The following is a 16,926-nucleotide window of genomic DNA, read 5'->3' as shown; positions in this document are numbered from 1 at the left end:
GGCAAGACCATTGACAAAAGTGGATGGAATGACCTTTGGTAGAATGTGGTATGTTTTTCGGTTCTTATCATGAGAGAGAAAAGAAGAAAATCCTGTGTGCAAATAAATGACTATTCTCCAATGCTGTGTGGACCAAGCCAGTTGGTCTCCATTTTACATTTTTAGTTCTCAAGTGGCGCCTAGCATGTGTGAAGTGATGGGTTCGATCCTTAGCACTGTAGAAATGGGCTGAAAAACAGCATCCTAAAATAAGAAGGAATGGGAATTAGAAATGACAGCCCAAGGTGCTTTTGTCCCTCCAAGAACCAGATGTCCTTCTACACTTTAGCCCAGAAAATCTTGTGAATCCTGGGTTATAAATCTAGGGAAGGCTTCTTTTTGCCCTCTGCTTTGGAACAAATGAGGCACATTTGACCGCATCTACCCTGTGCAGCTTTTCTGAGCCTTGGGAGAATGGCTATGCTAAGTGTCTGTTGTCCCTTGCTGCCTCTCTGTAAATAAATAACCTGCTTCATGAAAATTCTTGTGTGTGTGTGTGTGTGTGTGTGTGTGTGTGTGTGTGAGAGAGAGAGAGAGAGAGAGAGAGCGAGCTGTATCATAAAAGTCACAGAAATTCTAGAAAATTGGAGCCCAAGATAAATTGGGCTGAAGTTGTAACCAATGCACTATAAATCTGTTTCATGGCAGAGACAGATAAATTTATAGGTAAAAAGAAGAGTTCTCAATTTATTTTTTCTATCTTATCACTTAAGCATTATAAAACAACTGAGTTATACAAAGATTAATGTGAGGGCCATAAGAAATTCTATGTTAAAATTTTAGATAATGGGGAATAAACAACTAGAGGATCATAAAGAAAATCTGGAGAATATAGTGAAATGAAAGCCTTAACTGAACATCCATGTTAGAGGTTGGAGCAAGAATGAAAAGCCATGTGACAGCAAGTCAAAACCACTGAAAGAAAATGAGAGGAGGGCAGGCAGGGGTTGTGGCTCAGTGGTAGAGAGCGCGCCTAGCATGTGTGAGGTGATGGGTTCGATCCTTAGCACCACATGAAAATATATAAGTAAAATAAAAAAGCATTGTGTCCAACTATAGCTAAAAAAAACAGTTAAAAAAAAAGAAAATGAGAGACAAGACTATAGGGAAAGGAGTAGAATATTCCTGTAGGCTCAATAATATTAAAAATTATAGACTATGTAATTGAAGTCCCTTCTATTTTTTTAACTATTTTTTAGATGTTGGGGGACCTTTATTTTATTCATTTATTTACATGTGATGCTTAGAAATGAACCCAGTGCCTCACACATGCTAGGCAAGTGTTCTACCACTGAGCCACAACCGCAGCCCCAGGCTCTTCTATTTTTAACTCTGTAAATTATAAAACCACTTCTGTATTGTGAAAACCATCCAATTGAGCTATCTCAGTATGTGAATCACCATTAAACCAGTTCTTTCTAATTGGAAGAAAGACTCTGCGAGAGCATTACAGACAGAATTTCAGACTATATCTCTAAATCGTAGACAGACTTTCAGACTATATCTCAGAAATAAGAGATACATAGTGGACAAATGGTGTCAATGACGATAAATGTATTTGTCAAAATGCCTTTCTGAGTTCTTAGAAATTCCCTTGACAGGCAGGTTAAAGTGTGTCTTCTAAAACAATAACACCTTGCCTATTGTTTTCTTATAATTATACATATAAGTAATGCAATTTTTTAATGCTTGACCTTTTCAAGTTGATGACATAATCTTATAATAAAATTTAAAGGATTATGGAAACTAATGTATTTACAATAAAAAGACACTTGATAATGCTGTGTATATGCATTTAATTTAAATTTTACAACTTTGAATCAGCATGAATTGCAATGAATGGGTCTTCAGCAGAGTTACTAATAGAAAACTGAGCCTTGCCATCACTGGAAACATAGACTTTAATTCCTGTGCAATTTCCATTAATTTTATCTCCAGAAATGACATCACAATATGTGCCACCAGGAAGACCAGTTTGCAAAGTTGTTGACAATGACCTATAAAACAAAATTTGATATTTAACTTAAATTCATTACTGTCAAATATAAGAATTCAGATTCTCTCTAAAGTAAATAAACAGCTTAATTTTGTGCCATAGAATTTTAAGCAGTCAAAGTCTCAATAAGAAGAAAATGGAAACACAGAGATCTTTCCAGTGGATGTGAACAGCACTCTCAGTACAATGTAATCATACAGAACACCTATCCATTCCTAGTCAGTGGTGACTATTACCAGACCATAAAGGTTGAAGAACAGCAGTGAAGATCTACAGGAATTGCTACCCTTAGATAAAAGTACTGCCTGTGGTAAACATAAATACTTTCTATTTGTCTTTTAGTGAATTTATAAAAATACTGATTGCTTTAAAGAATTAAAATTGGAATTTTTCTTCAAAAAATATTTTTTTCAAGAGACCAAAAATAAATAGAAATAGAAGTAAAAATATTTTAGCACTTTTATGAAGAATTATAAAGCTTGGAATAGAAAACTATCTTGTACAAATTTATTTCAGTTCTTCTATCCGGAAAACACAGAAATTAAAGATCTAGCCATAGGCTCTTTTAGAAAAAAAAAAGACACATTACTTACTTATTTATTTTTGACCAATAAAATGTAATTTTAGCCTAACCTGAGCTAAACATGAGCAGAAGTTGGGCTGGGACTGAGACACTCCAAAGCTGGCAGAGTTCTTCTGTCTGTAGTTCTCCATATGAAAGACTCATTAGACTACAAGAATAGGCTATCAGTATCACTAAAGAAAGGCCAAAATGAGAAGATTTAGAAGTAAAACTAAAAAAATCTAGTGGGAATATCATTGGCCATAAGATACATTTCTAACACATACACTTTAAAGTGGTACTTGTCCCTGAGAGGTAGGAAGTGAAGAATGTATAGCAAAGGAGCAGATAGTGGAGTAGTTGAGATACAGAGCTAAAAAAAGATATTCCAATACTAAGATTGATATTGAAAGCCATGCTCTTTTAGAGATTTTGCCATCCTTAAAATAACTGTTGGTATATTTAGTGGCTCATATAATATTAGCATAATATGCATAATATTTAGTACACAATATTGCATGGATGCATAAGAAAGCTCAAGTTAAAACAAAGACCCTTATAAAAATAGGGGGGGGGAAATAAATGCTATCATCATTTTTCTTCTTTACTTTTCTGATTTCTTATTTTCTTAATTCCCTGACTTAAAGGATTTTGAAGATATGAAAAAAGTCAATGAACAGGAATAGAATAAAACTAGAACTTAACAGTGTAAAAATTATTTAAAATTGATATCTACTTACCAGTCATCATTATTAAAGACAATGAATCCTTTGTTTCCTCTTCCAAAAGCCACTTGGTTGCTACCATTATCCCACCAGTTTTGAAAAGGCTGGCCATCAACCACATTTCGGAAAATAACCATGTTTCTAAAAGCATAGTATCATATAAAATGTTGCTATTCTTAAACTCAAACAGTTTAAAGGAAAATGTTAAGGAAAATGTTAGAGGATATGTATTACTCTTACCTTATTTGGCGCCATCGATGTTCACAGACCCAGTCATTGCCACAAGTAGTGTCTGGATTAATAGTTACTTCTTTAGTCACTCCATTATTATTTGGTGGTCCAACCCAATCATTAACATCCTTAATTTAAACAAAAACAGATTTTTAACACACACACATCTATCTTTCACTTCCTTCATTATACTAAACTCAATTAATTGGTCCTGCTATTTGTCTCTGCAGTGTCTTTATTTAGAATACATCATGTATACAATTTTTATAGACCTTTACTGAATTTTTAGAATCTCTGTAAACTCTGTTTCTCTAGGTATCTGTCTGAATTATACAGAAGGGATTTATTTTAGATATGAAGTCTCTTTAATGATGCTACTTCTGAAATCTTTAGTTTAAAAAGAAAACCCTCACTTAACTTTTAAAGCATCTTCATAATTTACTTCTCAGTTCAGTTTTGAAATTGATATTTGGATTAATGTTTTTACCATATCCCTGATATTTTTCTCATACTTACTTATCCTGAAGTGGTTTGGAATTTTTTAATTCTGTAATGTATATCATTTCATTCAACTTTTAAGATATTTTCCTCATTTAACTTCAGCTCAGCTGAACCATTTCTTTGCACACCATAAAACTTTTATAAAAAAATATTTTCATAGTATTCATTTCTTATAATAAAAGCAGGAACTGATTTAAGTTCTTGATAAGTTTTAACATGTGTAATCCTCATATCAACTCTATGAAATTGGGTACTTATGATAAGTATATACTTTATACCCTGTAACTTGTTCTTTTTCATAAGCTTCTTTTCTTAGTGTGTGGATATCTGTCCTATTACTGAACAGTTTTCATACTCTTTGAAAAAAGAGAACATAAATTTTATGTATTTAATATCCTTTCCATTACAAAAATCAGAGATCAGCATTATGTTTCCATTTAAATAAATACTTGATGATAAATACTGAATGCAACAAACTCATGAGAAATTAAAAGAAAATTACCTACTTCTTTCTTGAAAAAAAGATATTTTGAACAAATTCAAAACTTACTTGTCCATTCACAAAATATCTTGGCCAACGGTAGCTTGACATTACTCGTGTAAATCCATAAGGATGAGCAAGCATAAATCCAACTGCCATTTTATACAGCCTGAAAATTATAAAAATATATTACAATCGAAGAATAGAATATTATTACTCTCATTAAAAGGTGAGTTTTTTTCCTACCTTGCATCCCAGAAGGTAAGAATGGATGATCCTCCAGCTCCATGTCCTCGTTGGTTGTCATGGTTATCCACAAAGACTAGAGCTCTGTCTGAGGGCATGAAACCCCAACCTTCTCCCCAGTTCCTATTAAAAAAATAAATATTTTCATTCTTTTACAATAGGTTTAGGGTAACCTAAATCTGCATCTCTTTTTATATAGCATACTTACACAAACTCTCTAATTATTCCATAGAATTTAGTGTTTTTTAAATTAACAAAACTATAAATTCATTATGTGTTTGTATATATGTAGGATTACTTGTATCCTTTCATAAGCAAGATTTTTGTCATACAAAAGTTTCTTTTAAAGGTTTCAATATATGCATGATATGTGGATTTCTGAAAGGGTAATATTCATATCACATTATACAGAAAGACAAACTTGGTTAAAATGAGGCTTCAACACTGTATTCCTTTAGAATGAACACCTTAATGTTTCAAATTAACGAGTTGAGAAAATGCATACTTATTCCATAGTTATGGCCAAATTGTAGTCACTTTATAAATGGTAGCATCCTCTTAAAAATAACCTGGCTTTAACAAGAAATATAACTCAAATATAGTGTACTCAAATAAAAGATAGATGAAAATATTTAGGTGATGTTTTGGTTTCCAGAATACTTCCTTGTGACTGATATTTTAAATTAAAAAGATGATTAATTGTGGTTTGAGGAAGAATAACATTTATTAATAATCTACTTCTTGATTATCTAAGAAGGTTCTAAGACAATAACTCATACTGGAGTAGTATGTCTAATAGATCTGTAAAATACTATAAATGACAAATTATATTTACTTTAAGTAAGCCATCTTCTCTCCATTCCATCTGCGAATAACTGTGCCCAGTTTTGCACCATACTTGAATTCTGTCACACGGCCATTTCCAAAGTACTCACTACTTGTAATTGCCTCACCACCCAGATCAATCACCTGGTTGAAAAACAGTGTAAAATATAAATGTAGTGTAGAAAACTTTTAAAGTATTTTAATGAAAAAATTAATATAAAATAGCTTTAAAACATTTGTTATTTGAAATGCTTAAAACTGCTTTCATCACACTGAGATTCTTATTTTGTTTTGATAAAATATATGTCACAACATTGAAAGAAATCTCTTGGCAAGGTAACCTGTGAAAATCTTGATCTCATTTAGTCTTGCACATAAATTATTAGAAAAAGCTCACACTATCATAGAACCTACTACCTTATCGATATTTATCAATGCTTGATAATTACTAATTCATTAATTACTAATTAATTTTCCAAACAGAACAAAAACATAAACATTATCATTAGTCCTTTTGTTTACATAAAATTTTTTTTTCACAGAAAGGAAAATCAGTTTGATTAAAAACTTAGACAGCCAATAGTGGTATAGTGAAGACCCAAACTCAGAATGGCTTATACAACAACTATTTTATTTTTGATCTTGTACAATGGTCTCTGAAATGTAATAAATATCAGGAATTCGTAGCCTAAATAAATTTCCTGTAATTCCAAATAACATACTTTGAATTAATGTTTCAAATTAATGAATTGAGAAAATGCATACTTATTCCATAGTTATGGCCAAATTGTAGGTACTTTATAAATGATAGCATCCTCTACCTCTAGAATTAAATGTGTTATTTCTGAATAAAAATTTTAAGAATACTACAGTATATTAATGACTCAGCCATTAACCTACAGAAATTTCTTATTGAATTAAATCTGCCATTTATTTTCTAGTGAATGAAATGATGCAGTTTTTATGCACATATATAGATGAATGTACCTCCTGGAAAATGAAAGGCCTGCTTCCTCCAGGGAACCATTTTGTGTTTAGATTATGTAGTTTATCCAAAACTGCCTTTATGTCTCCAGGCCACATATGTTTAGAAGCATCCAGTCTGAACCCTGCTACACCAATATCAATGAGATGGTTCATATAATTGGCAATTTGGGTGCGCACATAATCTTTCTCCAGGGCAAGATCAAGAAGACCAACCAGACGACAATCTCTGACCTGTTGAGGTAAAAATTTTGTGTTTTTTAAAAATATCATCTTTCACCTGAGAATCTGTTTGATCATTTATTCATTCATTTATTCATCAACAGATATTTCCATAGTTCATTTTTTAAATTGGGCATTGGGAATATTGGCATTATTCTGTGGTGCACTTTGAAATATTTTCTAGCATAAAAATGGAGAAGGTAGAAAATGAGTTGATGAGTAGATGAGCTTTTTAGTTGACTGGAGGAATTTATTTATTTATTTATTTATCCTTTGGGGATTGAGGAGTGAACCCAGTGCCTTACACATGCCAGGCAAGTATTCTATCACTGAGTTCTATAACTAGTATCATGACTGCAAAATGCTTTTGATTATTGAGTTTTTTTATTTTTATGCAGTCATGGTTAGTTATTTTACCTAGGAATATAAACTAGTGTTTAAAATCAGTGTTTAAGTAAGTTACATGTGCATAATTAAAGGCATAGGTAGATCTTTATTCAGATCATTATTTTAAAAAGAAAATTACCTGATAAGCATCATTATAGCTCTCAATGCCGCCACTTGAGGTTTTACATTTACCATCATTAAAATCCCAACCAGAGTATGGGACTGCTGGAAATTCCCTATTTCCAGCATTGAAGTAACTTCCACAAGTACTGCTTGTTCCTGCACCTCCCCCTTCACCACACATATGATTAATTACAGCATCCACATAAATTCGGACCTGAAAAGCAAAGGGTTTACTTCAGTTTGATTTTAGGTAAAAATATGACACATTATTGATTAAACTTTACAGAGTATTCATTAAAATATAAAATATTTCATAATTATTGTATAACTTAATTTTCCAATAAGATTAAAAAGTGAAGCATGAAAGGAAACTAATGTGAAATGAAGAGTGATATCTATTCTAGTTGTCTGGTCATATATTTACATAAATGATGAATTGAGAAAAGCAGAAACTATGATAATTATTAAGAAAGTCATTTTTGAGGAGGTAACAATCAGTTGAGACAGAAGAAATTATTAATTTTTGAAATTTCAGTGGATCATAAGGAAAAAGAAACTATTAGCCTTTACTCTCTGCTTAGTATCTGAAGAAAGGAAGATAGATATTGCCTATCATTACACTACTCACTCTAAAGAGAAAATGGCTATTTTTTATTTTAAAAAATGATGGAGAAGAGTACTCAGGAATTTACTTATAGATAAATCACATAAAAATCACAGCAATTATTGTAATTGGAATTTCTAATGCTTAATAAGAAATGTATTTAGTTATAAAGTTTTAAAGTTGATGCATTGCTTTACAAATAAACTCTTCTTTGAACTAAATGGTCTTTTCTTTAGTAGATGAATGGCACAAAAATAAGGATTTATAAAGGTTGAACATAAAGCAATAGTTCCTTTTGAGTTATAGCTCAAGTATGAAATAAAATTTTAAAAAATCAAGCCCCAGAAACTTTCTGCTCAAGAAGAGAAAGAAAAAGAAGAAATTATCTTCCTATATAATATTTTTAAAGGAAACTTAAATTCACTTACACCAACATTGTTACACCTTATCACCATGTCTCTGAACTCATTTTCATTTCCAGATCTTGTGCATATTTTATAGCTAATTGGTTGGTATCTTTCCCACCAAGGTCTTGAAGGGTTGTTAACAACAATATTTTCATTGGGTGGTGAGATCTACAAACAAAGCAATCTAAATAAGTATCAAATTATAGCTTATTTTATATCATTAAAACCTCTAAAACAAATTAATAACCTAAAATTATTGCTGAATCTTTGTACATGCAGCTACAGTACTTTATAATCACTCTAAAATATTAACAGCCCATTAAAGATGTCCTGCTGTTATCCTGAAACAAAATATAAAGTTGCCACCAATACTAAATTTTTTCTTCCTCAGAAAACTGTTTCAGAGGGCTTATATGTTAAGTAAAATATTATCTCAATTTCACAGAAACGGGTTGCCATTTTATTATAGCATTTATCATAAGCTCAAGTAAATGTTGCAATTTATGATGTGAACAATCCTTACCTGAACTCCTCCAAATCCATTGGGAGCTAAGTATCGCTCACATTCCTGAGCAATATCAACCCAGCGCCACTCAAACAAGTGGACCATAGAGGTCCTTCCCTGTTGAGTGTTTGGGGAATACTGAGCCCAACAGAGCCCAAGGGCTGAAAGCAGCAAAAATAACTTCATTTTGCTCTGAAGCTGCCACTGTTCTTTCTAGCAGCTATTTATATTCCTGTAAAAGAACACATTTGACAAAGTAAACGTTAACATGAATAAATATTTAGAGTACAAACACTGGAATGTGAAAAAGATTATCAATAATAATGTTAACTCAACAGGTGAAGAACATTCATAAAATCTCCCAAGAAAATAATCTTAAATGACCTTTTAGAACTTAATGTTGTTCTTATTAAAGGAATATTAGTCTTTTCAAATATCTGGCATGTGACATATGTAAACAGTCCTCATTCATGTATTATTTACCTAGAAGTAGATCTTATTTCTGATGTGCTTCACTAATAGAAAGTTACAATTAGACATAACTCAACTTATACTCAAAATGTTGTTTGAACTATTTATCTGCAATGTTTGTAATATTTCAATTTCCAAAAAGAAACAAGACATTATTTTTCTTCTACTCCTTCCCACACACCAATTTTTAGTTATTTACATTTCTGCATTAAAATTTTAAAAACTACTTGAAATTTAAATGCCCATGAATTAGAGAATTAGGACGCCCCCACTCATCAATTCAAGTGCTTAATAATATGGCTAGAGAGTAGATTTTGTGCTAGAATAGTACGATTTATGCTGGAATAGCAGAATTTGTGGTGGTTATGATTTTATCCCCATAGCCAAATATCTTTGATGTCTAATAAAACACTAAATCAAAGAATGCACATACTTTTCCTCCTTAATTAATAGTATAGGTGGGAAAATATTATCCATCCTTTCAAGAAGGATTGAGTGTTCTCCTTTGCCAAATATTAAGGATGATATAAGGGATATAATGATGAGCAAGACAGTCATTTTTCTATTCCAAGAGAGCTTACATTCTAGTGGAAGAAAAACAAAATATGCAAGTAAATATAATATCAGTAATGAGAATAACAGTGATGATAAATAATTTCAGGTTTCGATAAAAACTACTATGAAGTAACAGCATAATAAAATAGAGAGTAACATCACTATCAGAGTATTTCAGACTGGATGGTCAGTGAAACATTACTGAGGGAGTGATTTTAGCTGTGAATTAAAGAATTAAAAATCAGTAGTCATTTGAAGACAAGAAAAAGTCCAATCTAGATAGAAGAGAAAGCAAAAACTGATGGGCAAAAAAAGCTTGGAATACTCGAGGATCTTTTTTTTTAAGTTAGCAAGGCTAAAGCATGTGTGATAAATGGAAAAGCAAATGAATTGAAGATAGATAGGTAGGTCAGATCTTAGAATGAATCAAGAAAGAGAGGTAGTGATGCTGTAAAGAGTGGTGAAAGAGCATGCTGTACTTTAAAAGGAAATCATCATTGCCTCTTGGAGGAAATCAGAAATTGGAGTATAAGAATGAAAAAAGGAAGATAAGTTAGAGGCTTTTTATAGTAGCCCAGAAAAGAAGTGGGTGACTTTGACTAGGGCACAGAGAGGATGTTTCAAAGGTGAGAGGCAACAGGTTTATGGATATATTAAATCTAAAGAATTATGAAATGCAGACACTAAAGATATAGATATTTGGCAATGATATCATTTATCAAGATGAGGGGAAATGAGGAAGTACTATCTCTGGGAAAGAGTTATTATTCCAATTATTACCTAATTATTTCTCTAGTATTCACCGGACTCTCCTTTGGTCTTTCCTGGGACCAACCATGTGGACAATCAAAGTTCCATGTGTCTTACATGTAAGTTCATACCTCCTGGTATTCTTCCTATGATCCTCTTCTACCATTGTTGTGTACCTGGCATATATTGAGTTGAAGCAACATCTTCATAAAGCCTACACTCATATTCCTAGGCATAGTTTATAACTCCTCTGCCGTGTAACAGCTTTTCAAATTATTATACATATCATTTATATTGTAAATGTGTTATAAATAATTAAATATTTACATGTTCACCATTCTGGACTAAGCTTTTAAAAGGCAGACATCATATGCAATATTCCTAGAACCTAGCAAATGATTAGTATGTCTAATGCGCTCAATAAATGGCTATCTAACATATACTCTAAGTTCCATATCGTGCAAGACATTGAGATTAGTATGTGTTATGTCTTCATTTTATAAATAAATGAATACCATGTCAGAAATTGTGTAATACTTCAACCCTTGTCTTTTCAAAAATTTCATATACATGAAGAAACTAAGGCCCAGAGAGACTAAGCAATTTGCCCAAACTTCTGTAGTAAGTGACAGGGCAGAATATAAAAAGTCTGACTATGAAGTGATATTTTCTGTGTTACATCAACATTTCTTCCATATTTCTAAATTTGGAATGTCACTAAAGTAGCCACGAGCAAGAATTATCTATGGAGCAGTTGAAATGTTGCTAATTTGAACAGAGATATGCTCTAAGTATAAAATACAATTTGTATTTCAGAGTTAATATAAAACCAGAACATGAAAATGAATAATTGTTTTTACTTGATGAATTAATATTCTGAGAGAAATTAAGATAAATAAAAATCTATTATTAACATAAATAACCTCAGTTCATTTTTTGCTTCTTTACAAATGGTCATTAAAAATGTTAAATTACATATATGATAGGTCAGATCCTAGTAGAATTATTTTAGAGGTTAAGTATGAGAAGGGATACAGCCACACAAAAAAGCCAACAATAGTAAAGTGAAGGGTCAGATCATTGTGGTAAGGGAGTCATGAGTAAAGTGTGTTAAGATTTTATTGACACAAAAAGTAATTAATTTCTGACATGAATAGGGGAAGATGAAATTGATTCGAAGAATGAGTTTGATTTTAATGAAAAAAGATCAGGTAAAATTCCATTTTAGTAAGAAAAATAGAATTATCAAATGTGAGTAAGGGGAAGGAGGAAAGAAATGCTTTAAAACCATAAGTTGAGGTGTAGGAGAACCATGGACATCAAGGTGGTAAAGATGTATTGAGAATGCTCAAAGTCAGAAGAAAGAAACACTTTTCTTGGAAGCCTATACCAAGATACTGATTGTTTGCTTTAGACAGGAAAGGAACTTGATTAGAACTTTTTAAGTATAACAGATGCATTAGAAGGCACAGGTAGCTGGGAAGAAACAATAGAAGTCCTGCAGATTATTAAACAGGCAGTCATGAAAATCTGAACTAGGATTATAGCAATAAGAATGAGAATTAGGAGAGTACTGCAGATTGTTGCAATAAGGGCTACCCTATGAATAACATTTTCCAATGGCCATACCTATGTGGACTCTCTTCCTATATAGTCTATGGGACTGATTTACTCAGTGTGTGATTTTCCTTATAGAGTGAAATGTCAGTCAACAAGAAACACGCAAAAATTTTATTAGGACCTGCATGAGGCTTAATCTTATCAAAATCAGAGTCTATTGTGCTGTGTGCAGAGTTGGAATGAATGGATAGGTAAAGAAGTCTGGTTGTCCTTAGCCATTTCAATCATCTGAGTTTTGACCCACTAGCTAACAGTAGATGAATAATGCTCCAGGGCTGAACCAGCAGAAGGGCCATCTGTTCCACCCATACAATTATAAGACATGAGATATTGTTATTAAGTAATAATTAACTTATACAGAGAAGAGAGATGCAATAAATCTGGTGAAGATTGAAATGGTAGCTAAGTAGATATCTGAGGAGAAAAAAATGGAGTTAAATGGGACTCTGTTATTTAAAGGTTGGGTGAGTAGAAAATGGCAATGCCCATGTCACTTTCAGTGCAATTTAAAGATAGATTGGTCACAGGAACAAAAAATCCTGAGTTTGAGCGTCCACTTTTAAACCTACATGGGAATACAAAAACAACTTAAGAGATAGGTGTGAGAAGCAAAATACCAGAGAAATTTGGGAGTTTCCAATAAAGCAATGATATTTTGAGGAATGGCACACAACATATTTACTGATTTACCAGAGATTCTGAGCAGAACAGATGTCATCCCCAAACAATGTCCTGGCTAACGCTGTCTGAATTATCTGGTCTGGAAAACTGGATCCTTGATAGCTGACAAGGTACCAAGAGAGATATTGAAAATACAGATACCATCAATTGATATAAAAGATGGGGTAGAGGGTATAGGAAGGAGAGAATAAAGAGCTCTTTCATTACCAGAGAACAGTTTTCAAAAACAAACAAAAAAGGAAAATTTACAAGGATTACAAAACACTAACTAGATGTGCTTGAGAATTAGAATCAGATTAGAAGAGAAGATGGATTATATAGTTGGTGATAATATAGAGCTGATGCTCTAAAGAGTTGAGAGAGAAATCATTTTAACTTCACACTTGATTCAAGGTTACAAATGCTAAAATGTAATGGTTCAGAACATGACCTAAAGATTAAGACAAGCTAGTTTTAAATCTTGACCTTTCCATTTATCAGTTGTGTAACCCTGGAAATTGGCCTTTGTAAATTTAACTTATCTATGAACTAAAGTAATAAAGTAATGCTTATGTCATAAAATTATCATGATTAAACAAGTTAATGCAAGTAAAGCTGTTATTCTAGTGTATGAACATGATAAAATCTCAGTAAGCTTGTTTGCTATGATATTGTTATTACAGCATTGTTATTTTTAGTCTTGGTCCTACTGAAATTGTTACAAACTCATTTCTCTTTCCACCTTTCATTCTTTCATCACTTGGCATTCTCTTTCCTTTCCACACTTTTCAACTTCTAATAATTCTTTCTACTTATCAGAAATACTTTTGTATCCCCAAGAATAAGATATGGGAATGAGAAGACATCTTTATTATTTTCCATCTTTAATTTTTTGAATTTTTTTCTTTTCCCTTTCTTCTTTCCTTTCTATATTCCCTCTTTCTCCCCTTCACACAGCTCTTTCTTTCTATATCTTTCCTTCTTTAAATTTTTCTTATTTTATATGACAGCGAAATGCATTACAATTCTTACTGCACATATAGAGTACAATTTTTCATATCTCTCTTTGTATACACAGTATATTCACAGCAGACTACTGGGGGAGGTCAAGTCCAGTGGCCCAGATCTTCCTACACAGGCCTCTGCAGGGCCCAGGTGCACAGTAGGCCTGGCCCAACCCTTTCCCAGCAGGGCAGACACAGCCAGAAACTAGCCTTTGGCGCAGGACCATCCCTTGTGACCAGCAGACTACTGTGGGAGGTCAAGCCCAGTGGCCCAAATCCACCCACATGGACCTCTGAGGGGCCCAAGTACACAGAAGGCCTGGTCCATCCTTTTCCTGTGGGGCAGACACCATCAGAGCCTAGCCTTTGGCACAGGACTGCCCATTTAGACCAGCAAACTACCAGGGGAGGTCAAGCCCAGCAGCCCAGATCCACTGAAGCAGGACTCAGACCCAGGAAGCAGTAGCACTCAGTGAGGGACACCAGCAGGGTCTGGAAGCCCAACATTAAGGTGAGGTATAGACAATCTGCATGGGTACTACAAGAATATAGGGAAGAAACTGTAATATCTCAGATTCACACTGCAAGAAAGGAAGACACATAGACAACATGAAAAAACAAGGGAGGAAAGTGCCCCAAACAAACCAGGACACTAATAACAGAACCAATGGAGAGCAAATTTGATGAAATGTCAGAAAAGGATTTCAGAAGGTTCATAATTAAAATAACCTGTGAATTAAAGAATGGCCTAAATGAGCAAACAGAGGCAAAGACTGATCACTCCAACAATGAGATAAGAGAGCAAATAAAAGTAGCAAAAGATTACCTCAAGAGAGACAGACCCTGGGTGGGGGGCAGTCAGAAATCCTTGAAAAGAAGGATACAATACCTTTCCTTCTTTAGGATTTCTGGCAAACCTGTGTTGATTTTGAAAAATACTTTCATCATTGCCTAATCAGTTAATTTTGAGCCATCCTTTTAGCAACAGATCAGTGATATTCACAGTGCAGGTAAGATATTATTAAAGTAAGGGAAAACTTAAGGATATTATTGGGGAATTTTATTAGCAACCCAAGATAGGTGGAGATATACGAATATAAACTTCTATTACTGGTCAAATACATTGTCATATATTTTTCTCACTTATTCTTTTTTAAAGAGCACAATATATTCTCTTCAACATTTTTTTGGTAATTTTCTTTTCATAAAATACATGTGGTCATTATCAATTTCCACAGTGGAAAATTATTTATTATTTATAATTTTATATCCATGGGAAGATTATTTCAGGACAAGTAAAGCACAGTTGAGGATAAAGTCTGTTGGAATCTGTAATACTCTGATATACCAAAAAGGGAGAGCTCTTCCCTGACTTTCCTTCCTAGGATTCAGAAATCTGTAAACTGAGATTTCAGCCTCTCCTAATTTTAAAGTTTTCCAGGGGATAGGTGACCATCACCAGCTGGTATCAATGGAACAGAGGGAAGTTCCTAGTTTTTAATTAAACAGTGTCTATTTTCTGGGGTCTTTAGTCGTGAATGAAGTTTTTCCCTTTGTCTATTATTCCCAAGTCAAATGCAGAAGTATGATCATGTATTGACAATAACAAAGCTAAATTATCTTTAAAATATTGATAAATCAAAAGGCAAAAGCGCATATCTAAAGTTTAGTAATACTGTGAGCCTTATGAATTAGGAGACAACCCCATCATCTCATCATAATATAAAACTCAGTCTTATGATTACTTGAATACATTTCCTCTCGAATTTCTCTCAACAATTAATTCTAAAATAACCATGTGATTGGGAGAAAGTTTGTCTACAAATGGACTGATCTCTTATTTCTTCCTTATTGTGAGATGAATGGCATGACAGTAGAGGCAAGGAGGCATACGATTGGTTCTTAAGGTATTAAAAATGTCAGAGCTTCCACAGCATGGTAACAGCTTTCATGAACATAGTAACAACTTATCCAAGGCTCCAATGACTGTGAACAGTGAGGGCTACAACCAAGGATGAATGGTCCACGGCAAAGCAAAGATTCAAACATGCAGCCAGAGCATCCCCAGGAGCAAAACACTGATAACCCTCTCATTAGTTCAATGGAGCCTTGAAACCAAAATGGGGCTTGGTGACCAGTGAAGGTGCTGCATACCACAGCATCCTGGGGTAAGTCAGTGTTAGAGAAATATTGAGACATGAGCATTTCTGACCACTGGTATCCAAAGTAACAGAGCTTAGCCTCCTTGGACATTGCAGAGGACACTCAATCTTAAGAGAATTGCTATCCTGTTTTTGAGGGCTCCAGGTCCTTCATCAACCTGGAAGCAGTTATGACCCATTTAATCTTAATTTTCCCCTCAAACAAGCAATAATTAGAGCTCTAAACCCCACAGGAGAAGGCTTCATATAACTAAATATGTTGCTACCATGTGAAATTAAATCTGCAATCAAATCCAGGATATCTTTGGAATTAAAAAAAATATATATGGATTTGCAATATTTGTTGTGTCTATTTTCCTAGAATAGCTATCCTGTAAGAATTTTCCTCAGAAAACCTATCAAAGTTAGTAATAATAATTCTGTTAATTATGTATGTTTATTTTTTGCATTGCTCAACAAAGAGGAAATTTCTCTCTATTCGAAAGCTCTCCTGTTACTATACATAGTAGCAAATGAGATAACTTGGAAATTCCTTAAAAATATGAAATAAGGCTAGGAATTCATACACATAAAATACATAAAACAGGGCATCTAATAATATCCTAACAGTAAATCAACAATCTTTCAGGTCAATATTTATAGTCAATATACATACCCAATGTTTATGGGATATACTGTGATACTTTTGATTCATATATATATGATATGCACTGATCAAAACAGGATATTTAATGTGTCCATCTTCTTATCATTGTTTTATGTTTAAAACTTTCAAGTTATCTCTTCTAGTTATTCATAACATATTTATTAGGTTATTGTGAAATATAAACACCCCATTAATATATATATTTATTATGTATTAATAA

At 33.1% G+C, this 16,926-nt stretch overlaps 1 protein-coding gene across 2 annotated transcripts in view; it reads right to left on the bottom strand.

The window, feature by feature from the left end:
* Positions 1-1,825: 1,825 nt before the first annotated feature.
* LOC114098916 (pancreatic alpha-amylase) overlaps positions 1,826-16,926 on the bottom strand; it is a 49,392-nt gene continuing 34,291 nt past the window's right edge. For both annotated transcript variants that reach the window (XM_071618099.1, XM_071618100.1), the window contains exons 2-11: positions 8,857-9,070; positions 8,355-8,501; positions 7,339-7,536; positions 6,594-6,824; positions 5,617-5,750; positions 4,782-4,904; positions 4,605-4,704; positions 3,563-3,681; positions 3,338-3,463; positions 1,826-2,036 (exon numbers count right to left, since the gene is read on the bottom strand). In XM_071618099.1, the coding sequence (XP_071474200.1) occupies positions 1,847-2,036; positions 3,338-3,463; positions 3,563-3,681; positions 4,605-4,704; positions 4,782-4,904; positions 5,617-5,750; positions 6,594-6,824; positions 7,339-7,536; positions 8,355-8,501; positions 8,857-9,024 (1,536 nt within the window). In that variant the 5' untranslated portion in view covers positions 9,025-9,070 and the 3' untranslated portion in view covers positions 1,826-1,846. The remainder of the gene's footprint in view (positions 2,037-3,337; positions 3,464-3,562; positions 3,682-4,604; positions 4,705-4,781; positions 4,905-5,616; positions 5,751-6,593; positions 6,825-7,338; positions 7,537-8,354; positions 8,502-8,856; positions 9,071-16,926) is intronic.

This window comes from Marmota flaviventris, chromosome 10 (assembly GCF_047511675.1).
Source record: "Marmota flaviventris isolate mMarFla1 chromosome 10, mMarFla1.hap1, whole genome shotgun sequence".
NCBI classification, from domain to species: domain Eukaryota; kingdom Metazoa; phylum Chordata; class Mammalia; order Rodentia; family Sciuridae; genus Marmota; species Marmota flaviventris.
The sequence above is the reverse complement of the archived record's forward strand: the minus strand, read 5'-3'. Positions and strand labels throughout refer to the sequence as shown.